At 39.8% G+C, this 11,426-nt stretch overlaps 1 protein-coding gene across 1 annotated transcript; it reads right to left on the bottom strand.

Annotated features, from left to right (window-relative positions):
* Positions 1–231: 231 nt before the first annotated feature.
* LOC105266016 (putative nuclease HARBI1) lies at positions 232–2,806 on the bottom strand. The gene is made up of 6 exons (XM_011303892.1): positions 2,739–2,806; positions 2,559–2,652; positions 2,309–2,499; positions 1,932–2,206; positions 549–795; positions 232–472 (listed from the first exon to the last, which is right to left on the bottom strand). Exons 1-6 carry the CDS (start codon positions 2,804–2,806, stop codon positions 304–306), a joined length of 1,044 nt encoding a protein of 347 aa, XP_011302194.1. The 3' UTR covers positions 232–303.
* Between the last annotated feature and the right edge of the window lie 8,620 nt (positions 2,807–11,426).

Here is an 11,426-nt window from a genome sequence, read left to right as displayed (position 1 = left end):
TTTAATTAGAAATGACGAAAGGAATACGATGATGTACAATGACTACTTGTTGCGTCTATCTTCGGATCGGATAACACATCAGTCATTTCCTTCACCCAACCCTTCACGCGTTTCTTCCGAAGCCTTACGAATGAGCTCAAATTGTTTTGGCACCCAAGATCCTACCACATATCTTCAATCTGAATCAGCAGAAGAAATGATGGAATGCAAAACATGGAATTGGAGGTAAATAATTGATTACAAAATAGGTCATTATTTTTGTATTTTATTTTTTATTATAACGTTGAAATTCCGTAACGATTATTAGTCAGTACAAAAATTATCAATGATGTGCTGACGAAGATGACGTCCTCGTATCAACTCACTGTTTGGCTGCCCAACAACAATATCATCAAAGTCCATTATCCCTTGATGCAAATTATAATCATCATCATCTTGATCCATGACATCATCCACATCCTCAGATGCAATCCTTACAAATTGACAATTTTTCAGTGAGAAACAGTTTTAAGAGCGGTTCAAACAGGGTTATTTCATTGAGTATTTACCTATTCTCAATTATGTAATTGTGAAGAATCGCACAATTTTTAAAAAATTTAACGACTTTTTCTGGTTCGTACGCCAATACTCGGTCTCGGTGAATGCACCTAAATCGTCCCTTCATCGCACCAAAAACTCGTTCTATTGTACATCTTGTCTTACAATGACGACGAGTGTACCTGCCCTCAGGTGTGTTTTCCAAAGCGTCTACGATAGGTGTGAGAAGTGTTGGACACAATGGGTAACCTGCATCTCCTAAAAAAGTCATATTCAATTATTGAAAGGGAAACATTTACCTTTTCCCATCGTAACTCTATTACGGTGATGAGTTGAACCCTCCAATTGTATAATATACAAAATTATGGTTGTTTTTTTATCAGAAAGAGCTTTCGGAGGAATAATATTTTCAAAAACTTGCTTACAAGGTAATTCCGCCAAAACAAAAATGCTGTCATTGCTGTATATTGCATAACATGATGAACAATATGATTTGAGAGTATTACTGAGGTCTCCATTTAATACAGTATTATCTTCAATTACAGAGAAAATCTCAGGACGCAGCACCATCCATTTGAGACCGAGGGATATCGGGTTGATAACGACAGTCAAGAGGAGAAGGCACACGAGGATGACAAACAATATGATGAGGAGATAAGCGGATAATCTTAGATGCTACTTCGATGTTCATTACGTACATAAGATTTAAGTCCTTGTAATACTTCTAACACCGATACCAAAAAAGATGCATATGGCTTACACATGTATAGTGAAGTAGAGTTATAAATACTATTGTTCAGTTTAAAAATAAAGATTTTACGGTTATTAAGTTGTAATCCTAAATGTCGTGTTCTTCTCTAGTTAAGGATATTCTGGCGGGGTCAGAACGTATCCGAAAAATGAAGAGAATCGAGTGAAACTTTTTTAAAACATTATTTAAGGCATTTCAAAACCATGGGCAAAATTTCAAAAGTTTCATCAACAGAAAAACAATGAAAATAAATTGTAAAATTAGTATTTATGCATAAGGTTAAATGAGGCATCGATAACTTTAGCATTTTCTCTACATTATCCATCAATCGGCAATATAGGTAAAATGTTGAAGTTATCGATGCTCCACTTGATCCCGTGTATAAGTAGCAACTTTACAATTTATTTTCATTGTTTTTCTGTTGATGAAATTTTTGAAATTTTACACATGGTTTTGAAATGCCTTAAATAATGTTTTAAAAAAGTTTCACTCGATTCTCTTCATTTTTCGGATACGTTCTGACCCCGCCAGAACATCCTTAAGCAATTCAAGTTATGATAAAAACTATTTTGTATGTGGATGGTAGACAGCCTGGAAAATAAATTAAACATGAAAATTAACATGAAATGCAAAATTTCATCACCGAGCAGGAAGTATCTGCTTTCAAACTCCTCATTCACTCTGATCATCTTTTCTTTTGTATCAGATTCGCGCCAGATTTTGGAATCATGTGTTCTGCCATTGTATGCACAGATCGAAGTTACGCGCATTTGATGATCACAAGTCACTTGGATATTGAGAGAATAACTCTCTTTATAATTTTTGAATTGCCAAGGCTCTATTGAGGGGGATCGCATGATTACATGAGTGCAATCAATGCAGTCTAACACACCTGGGAAGCCACCACTCTGTTGGAACCTATAACAAGAGTTCGATTAATTATTACACAACTATCATTAATGTTCACCAACACCACAGACTGAATTTTTAGATTGAGGGTTTATATGACGAAGGGGTTACCCATTAGAGATTTCTTGGAATTGCTCTTCGGTTTCAGGAAATCGTATATATTCATCCGATAGAGATCCAATGGCATCTGTGACATTCGAAATGATTTGGCTAACCATGTATTGGGATAGACCGAAGAATTTTGAGTCCCCAATGGACTCTTGGAAGTCTCCCGAAGCATAAAATCTTAATGTAACGAGAATCTGAAACAAAACATGCATGGAAAATGATAGTAAACCCAATTCAAATAATTTTTATTTACCTGAATCGACTTTGATACAGATGATGTCGGGCCTTCATCAGGTAGGATGGGAGAAATGCGTCGAATAAGCCTCTCCGTTAACGTTTTTGTTAGCCTAGCCAAGAAATATTCAACTATATTAAACACTTCCTATTATGAAAAAGTATGGATACATGAAAATTATACGACGTGCAATGTTACCTAAACCGTTTCCTGAAAGAACGCTCATCTAAAGTATGAAAGAGATTCTGTGATTCTCTCATTTCCATATTCCTCACCCTATTTCCTTCTATCCTTACTCGCTCATTTCCTGCTTCGATATCTCTCGCAGCTATTATTGCTACAAGTGCACCTGCTAAATTCCTCGGGTATACAAACATTGTCGGTAGACTTACAACCGACTAAAAATGACAGAAAACTGCTTCTATCACTTAAGTAAATAATTGCATAACCTAATATTATACCATTGCCCAAATTATTGGTAGACTACTCGACCTCTGAGTATATTACAAATATCTCCTATCCACCGATCATTTATTACTCGATCTATCGTCAATCGTTTGCAACAGTTTGATAGAAAATTTAATTTGAATTATCACCGCGCCCGTGTTCACAAAACCTGCACACAACGCCTGTATTGCACGCCCCCTAACGGGAGCAAAAAAATAAGTTTTAAGTCGGTAAAAACGCGCAAAATCTCTCCCCAGGGACTCTTATGAAAACAACTGCACCATTAAAAGACCGCGGAATACAAAAATGGTGGGCTGGTGGAATAACCAACTGTTCATTTTAAGACGCCAGCTAAGGAAAGCGTGGAACAAGGTGAAGACCGCGTACACGGTAAACAGCAGGCCGAACGCCCTCGAAGATCGCAAAGATCTTCAGAGGAAATATAATAAAGCACTCGTAATAGCCAAAAACGAGGGCTGGAAGATATTTAGCAGTGGGGTGGAGAGCCAATCTGAAGCTTCAAAGCTGGTAAAGATACTAGGAGGACAGGGCGCTTCTAATCTGGGTTGTCTCATCAAACCGGATGGAAGCTATACCTGGACCACAGAAGAAACTCTCCAACTGCCGCTAGAAGAGCACTTCCCGGGGTTCACGAACTCGGGAGATATGAGACAAGGGACAGAAAAACTTAGAGGCACCTACAAGCCGCAGGAATGGGCCTTGGCAGCTAAGATAGTCCACCCGCAAGGGGTATTGTGGGCCGTCAACACCTTTGAACCCCTAAAAGCACCGGGACCCGATGGTGTCTACCCAATCCTCTTGCAGAGGGGGATCGACATTATTGTGGAACCCTTAACGAAAATACTTAGGGCAAGCATAGCACTAAGGACTGTACCAAAAGTTTGTGGGAGATCGAGAATTGCCTTCATCCCCAAACCTGGAAAGAACGGGCAGATCAAGCCCAGGGGATTCAGACCCATCAGCCTCACCTCCTTCATCTTGAAGACACTGGGAAGACTGGTGGATCACTACATAAAGAGCTCACTACTTGAGAAACCCCTATCAGCCTCACAATATGGCAGGCAGGTCGCCGGAAATGGCCCTGCATCGCCTAGTGGCCAAGATTGAGGAACAGATAGAGAGAAAGGGCTACGTACTCAGCCTATTCCTGGACATCGAGGACGCCTTTGATCGTACTAAATACGAGGTCATAACAAGGGCCATGTCGAGGAAAAATTTTCCAGCCTGCATCATTGACTGGACAAAATGCATGTTGGAGAGCAGGAAAATAACTACCACACACAACGGCTCACACGTAGAAGGGCACCCGACCAAGGGTTGTCCACAGGAACGAGTTCTGTCTCTACTCCTGTGGAGCCTAGTTCTCGATGACCTCCTAGAGAAATTGAGAGAAAAGAACTTTCTGGTGAACGGCTATGCTGACGACATAGCCATTGTCGCCAGGAGAAACTTACTCGAAACTCTAAGAGACAGACAAATCCGTGGTGTGAGAATCCTGGAGGAATGCTGTAAGGAAACGAAACCAACAGTTAATCCTGGAAAGACGTCTGCCATGATCTTCACCAGAAAATATAAAGTGGTCACTCCACGACCAATTAAAATTGGAGGAGTGGACATCGCTTACGCTAGTTCAGTGAAGTACCTGGGAGTAACTCTGGACACCAAGCTTCACTGGAAACAACACATAGCCACACAGATGGGCAAAATATATGCCTCACTCTGGGCTTGCAAAAGAGCCATAGGAAGGACGTGGGGTTTCAACCCCAAAATCAGCCTATGGCTATACAAGGTGGTACTACTGCCAAGGCTTATGAACGCTGCTGTGATATGGTGGCACAGGATAAGGAAGGTTGGGACTAAGAACCAGTTAAAAGCACTCCAGGGAAATTTCCTCAGGGCTGCAACTGGGACGATGGAAACCACACCGACCGAAGCCTTGGAAGTGGCAATGAACACACCACCACTTGATCTAGCGGTACTGTACAAGGCAGAGGCAACCGCCTATAGGCTGATATGCCAGGGGGAATGGAATCAGTCGAGTGCGGCACATGCCAAGCTCGATATACTGAAGAGGAGCCCCCTGAACATAGATCAGGATAGAACAACAGAGAGAGAGGACCGGGAAATGGTAAAACAATCCCCAAGTGGCAATGTAATACACTGGTACACGGATGGCTCGGGTCGTGGACACCAATACGGTGCAGGGCTATACGGGCCAAAAGAAAACCACAGAGACAGTTGGTCCATTGGACCCCTGGCCACTGTTTTTCAGGCAGAAATCCTTGCAATTAAAACCTGCATAGAGCTTCTCCTATCAAAACCGACCTCAAGAAAACATATATATGTCTGGTGGGACTGCAAAGCTGCCATCAAAGCCCTAAAGAAACCAAGCACCGAATCGAAGCTGGTCTGGGAGACGATGGCAGCTATAGAAGCACTAGGGGCAACCAATAAAATAACTTTGGCATGGATCGCGGGCCACAACGGGATGAAAGGAAACGAGATAGCGGACCAACTGGCAAGGAATGGGGCGTCAAATGATGACCAGGTCATGACAGTGGGAGTCCCTTTCGCTACCGGAATGTCTCAAATTCAAAACAAACTACGGAAGGAACACCAAAGGCGATGGAAGCAGATCACAACCTGCAGAAAATCCAAAGCCCTCATGCCAACCCTAAACAAGGAAAGGGCAGAAAAGCTACTCAACATGAAAAGAGAGGAACGGAGCACCACAATCAGGCTCCTCACTGGACATGGTAGGTTGAGGGCACACGGCAAAAACATGGGCATCGAAAGCGATGCCCGCTGCAGATTATGCTTTGAGGTAGACGAGGACAGCCTACATATACTTTGTAGTTGCCCTGCACTGGCTACAACAAGGCTAAATTGCTGGGGAACCGCCTTCCCTAGCATCAGCTACGTAGCGGACCTAGACGCCGGGAATCTACTAAAACTGGTGAGAAGAACTGGCCTAGAATTATAGGGATCGGTGGGAAAACGGAGCCACAATAGCCCAGTAAGGGTTCGGTGGCAAGAGGGCGGCAAATGCCTATCCGTATTTTAACCTTAACCTTAACCTTAATAATAATAATAGTCACAAGTCTAGGCGGATGTTATATTCAAAAGTTTTCCATTTGGCTAAGCAGTTTCTCTCTTTTTCCTTTCTTAGCTCTGGGGGTTTTTCACCTTGTGACCTGGCGTCCTACGCCCATTTTTTTTGTTCTACTCGAATAACTGACGAGGAGAATTACACCTGGTTTGATTCAGCTGGAAGTAATTATACACTGACGGGTACTCCACCTTGACGTAGTAGCGTTCGCGGACGCTCAAATTCTCCTGACATAATCGAGAATGGTAATGTGAAAATGGAAAACGATCTCCCAAAGAATCAGGTTTCCAAAGACGGTGAAAATACCAGAAATGAGGGGGGAGATGAGAAAGAAAATCAGGTGAAACAAGGATCTGAATCTTCATCAGAAGATAAAGAGGAAGTAATCGAGGATCTTGATACAGAAATTCTAGAAGCGCTGGGTAACCGATTAATTACCGAGCGAGTTTTGGGTCAGCCTATAGCCAACAGCATTGCGCTACGATTCAGTGATATTTTGAAAAAAGGGTTGCCAAACGCAGAAAGAGAAAATGTACTTAAAGATAATGCTCCACCAAAGAATTGCGTCATCATAGACCCACCGAAACTTAATGAAGAAATTAAAAAATTGCTAAGCGAAGCTTCGGTGAAGAGGGACGAAAGAATAGTCGAAAAACAGAAAGATTACAGCTAGTTTGGCTCTCTTAGGGAGTGCTATCACCGAGATAATTAAGGAGAACAAGAAGTTATCTTCCGCACAAGTTGCGTTGGCTAAGAAACTCAGCGAATCCCCACGTTTAATGGTTGACGTACAGAGAGATGAAACCCTCACTCGTAGGAGAGTGATCATGGCCATCATAGATCAGTCTCATAAGACTGGTCTGGAATCCGCACCCGCGGACGAATGGTTATTTGGGGACAAATTAAGCGAGAGACTGAAAGCGGATAAGATTTTTGAGAAATCCGGACAAGAGTTGAACACAAAATTGAAGAATTCTAAAAAACCAAAAAACTTCAGAGGCCCGCGTCGGCGTCAACCCTTCAGGCCGGTAGTATCAGGCGAGTATCGAAAATCTCACAGTCAGAATCAAGCGGCCAAGAGAAACTGGAATTATCACCAGGGGGGGAATCGTCAGAATCGCCGCAACCATCCAGGCAATCAGGAAAAGAAAATATAAAGGAGTTGAAAGTAAGTAAACCTGCTAGGAGGTTGAAAAGTTTTTTCTAAAACTGGAAATTGATAACTTCCGATTCCAGTATTTGGGGATGGATTAGAGGCTATAAAATTCCTTTTTGCAAAACAGTAGTCCAAAACATAAGTCCTAAAGAACCTTCTTGGCCATGCAGAGAAAAAACTTTGATTAGAGAACATATCGAAAAATTAACATTAAAAGGCACTGTTAGCACCTGTCGTCCCCAAGACGATCAGTTCATTTCAAATATTTTTTCAATTCCAAATGCAGACGGAACAAGCAGATTAATTCTTAATCTTAAGAATTTGAATAAATTCGTTGAGCCCAAACATTTCAAACTAGAAGATTATAAAACAGCATGTAAACTAATGACACCCAATTGTCTCATGGGTAAGCTGGATCTTAAAGGCGCCTATTACTTGGTTCCTATCGAAAAAAGCGACCGGACATACTTAAGATTCTATTTTAATAATGCACTCTATGAATTTAAATGTTTACCATTTGGTTTGAGCACAGCTCCATACGTCTTTAGTAAGATAATGAAACCAGTGGTAACTCATTTGCGAAGTTTAGGACGTTTATCAGTTATATATTTAGACGATCTTCTAGTTTTTGGAGACAGCTGAAGAGAATGTAAAATTAATATCAATACCTCAGTAAAGCTACTAGAATCCTTGGGTTTCATCGTTAATGAGGAAAAAAGCTGTAAGATTCCTTCGAAACAATGCAGTTTCTTACGATTTACCTTAAATTCTGAAAAAATGACTTTAGAGTTACCGTCAGAAAAACGAACAAAAAAAGGCCACCACATACGTCGATTCGAAGGTTTAACTCAATGCAAAATCAGGGAATTCGCACAGTTTCTTGGTTTATTAATCTCTTGCTGCCCAGTTATTAAATATAGTTGGGCGCATGTGAAAGATTTTGAAAGAGAGAAACACTTAGCCTTAGAAAGATCGGATGGAAATTATGAAACGGTAATGAAACTGAAAGAAAAACTTGGAGAAGATTTCCAATGGTAGAAACTAAATATACTGAAAGGGGTGGCGAGCGTAGAAATTCGAGAGTATCAATTAACCATTTTTTCGGACGCTTCAAAAGGTGGTTGGGGAATATCATGCAATAACAATAGAACTTATGGTCATTGGAACGAAATGGAAAAATTGGAACACATTAACTATCTAGAACTACTCGCTGCCTTTTTTTGGATTAAAATGCTTCGCGAACGATTCGAAAAATTGTAACATCTTATTGAGAATTGATAATACCACCGCGATTGCATACATAAATCGCATGGGAGGAGTGAGATTTGAAAAACTCAGTAAACTTGCGAAATCTATCTGGCAATGGTGTGAAGAGCGCGGAATATTTATATTTGCTTCATATATCGCGTCAAAAGCAAATTCGAAAGCTGATTTCGAATCTCGCCGGTTACAAGACGAGACAGAATTTTCCCTTTTAGATAAAGCCTTTCTAAAAATAAGCGAAAAGTTTGGAAGACCGGAAATTGATTTGTTTGCTACACGTTTGAACACCAAATGTAAGAAATATGTGTCGTGGATTCGAGATTCTGATTCGTCAGCCGTAGATGCGTTTACTATAAGATCGGCTGATTATTTCTTATACGCTTTCCCACCATTTGCAGTGGTTACAAGAGTTTTACAAAAAATCATTGCTGAAGGTTCTTCAGGAATAGTTGTAGTGCCGCTTTGGCCGGCACAACCCTGGTACCCTCTATTTCTCTCCTTACTGGAATCGGAACCCTTGATATTGAAACCAAATCGTAATCTCTTGATATCACCTACCAGGGAATCTCATGCACTATGGAGCAAGATGACCCTGGTAGTCGGAAGATTATCAGGCAAGCCTTCATAATGAAAGGCATCCCAGAAGAAGCAATAGAGATTAGCATATCATCCTCAACCGATTCTTCTCTAAAACAATATCAGTGTTCTCTGAAAAAATGGTGGCTCTTCTGCAAAACAGACGAGTTATGTTTTTACAATCCAGAAGTTTGAAATGTCATGAGGTTTTTAACTGCAGAATTTAATAGAGGTTTTTTAGAGGTTTGGCGAAACCAAAGCCACCTCAACCAAAGTACGAATCCACTTGGGATCCAAAGATCGTGTTAGATTATATTAAAGAATTTAAGAATGAAGACGTATCCTTATAAATATTAAGTAAGAAGTTGGCGGTTTTGTTAGCCTTAATGACAGGCAAAAGATTACAGACCTTGTCATTAATAGATATAAAAAAAATTGAATTCCAAGATGAGTCAATAGAAATAAAAATACCAGACAGGATTAAGACATCGGAAGTAGGAAAATGACAACCGAGTTTGGTGCTACCATTTTATAATCTAAATGAGGGCATTTGTCCAGCTAAGACGCTGCAATGCTATCTCACAAAAACTGGAGATATCAGAAAGAATATCAATATATTGTTCATTTCCTTTAAAAATCCATTTCAAAAGGTTTCAACTCAAACTCTAAGTGGATGGATTAAAAATATCTTACACGAATGTGGTATTGATACGGACATCTTTACTGCTCATAGCACGAGACACGCAGCCACGTCTGCGGCCAAACGAAGGGGAATTAATATCGATCTAATTCGAAAATCAGCAGGCTGGACAGAAAAATCTGCCACCTTCGCTCGTTTCTATGATAGACCATTTGTGCAAGATCGTAGCCAATTTGCCAAAACTATTTTAGATTTATAGAGTCGAGAAGATTATATACATTTCTTCTTGTTTTATCTCGAAGGCATTATATTTGTTCATATGTTATAATTCAGATCAGATTATTTAATTTTTTTCCTTACAATAAAATACCTGTACTTTTTGGAATAATCCACTTCATGTGATCTACAACCGTAGCCCGCTTTAAACATCTACGTTTTTTATCTTGAAGGAAATAGCGCGAATACAATTAAACGATTAAACGAACTTGCCTGTAAGTGAAGTTCTATCATAATTGTATAAAGCGCTATTTTCGAAAGATACTCCCACCCAGTCCCAAAAATTTTATCGGATCCCGAAGATAGTAGCTGGCTACGGTTGTGCTTTGAAGATAATGAGTTTCCGGGATTCAGCGGGTATGCACTTGGGGGACTTGCAGGCAGGGGGCATTTTTCGCTTTTATAGTTTTGAAATGTGTGGCGACCTCGGCATATACTATGACTACTACGTTTCTTATCTTTCGGAAATAGCGCTTTATACAATTATGATAGAACTTCACTTACAGGTAAGTTCGTTTAATGATTTAATTCTACTAAGTTAGGAAAAAATGTGATTGGGGGAGAATCTAAATTAATTTAGATCTAAAAAAATGAGAATTAAAAACGTAGTTTTCGGTATCATCACAAACAATGCCAATACAATGGATATTTGCTGATGTTGCATTTTAGCATATTTCTGCAATCATGCCCTTTTATTTGTTCAGTTGTTAATAATCTCGAGGACTTGACAGTATGCTTTACCCTTTACGTCTTATCCAGATTTCACATTCAAGGAAGATTCCTTTTTTCTAAAAACAAGGAAAATTTGAAATGGTTTACGCTAGCTTGAATAGTAGTGGTGATCAAAATTTTTTAAATAATTAACACATAAATTTTTTGAACTCAAGCTTACGAGCATACCACTTTCATTTCAATCGATCAATATTGAATCTGAACCATCATATTTCTCTCATTTGGTTTAATCAAAAAGAAAATGTCGAAACAGGTGCATGAAATTCAAAGCATCTTACCCTCGCATTTCAATCACGCGCATACGCCAATTTCCCGAGGTTAGCCCCACTACACGAATATCCGGCAACCCCAGTAATAACGTTAGGTCCATCGGTCAATCGGTAAACTCCTTTTTTTTTACTGTACTGGTGGACACGCTCGTTTCTCGCGGTAAATGTAGATTTCTTCACTATTTTAATTTCGAGTTAGCAATCTACTAGCTGGTTTATCGACGGATTATAATGTCTGACTTTATTATTTTTGACTCATTTTGACTCATTTTCACTTATTCTTTCTGACTAGCATTTTATGATCTGACTTGTGGTAGGGAATTTGTTTGTTAAAATATTTGTTTGTCGATTTGTATTTTAATTTATTTTATTTGTTATTGAGAACAGCGTGATGGGG

The sequence above is a fragment of the Fopius arisanus genome, unplaced genomic scaffold (assembly GCF_000806365.1).
Source record: "Fopius arisanus strain USDA-PBARC FA_bdor unplaced genomic scaffold, ASM80636v1 scaffold00034, whole genome shotgun sequence".
NCBI lineage: Eukaryota > Metazoa > Arthropoda > Insecta > Hymenoptera > Braconidae > Fopius > Fopius arisanus.
Note: the sequence above shows the minus strand (reverse complement) of the source record. Positions and strands in the feature narration are given on the sequence as shown.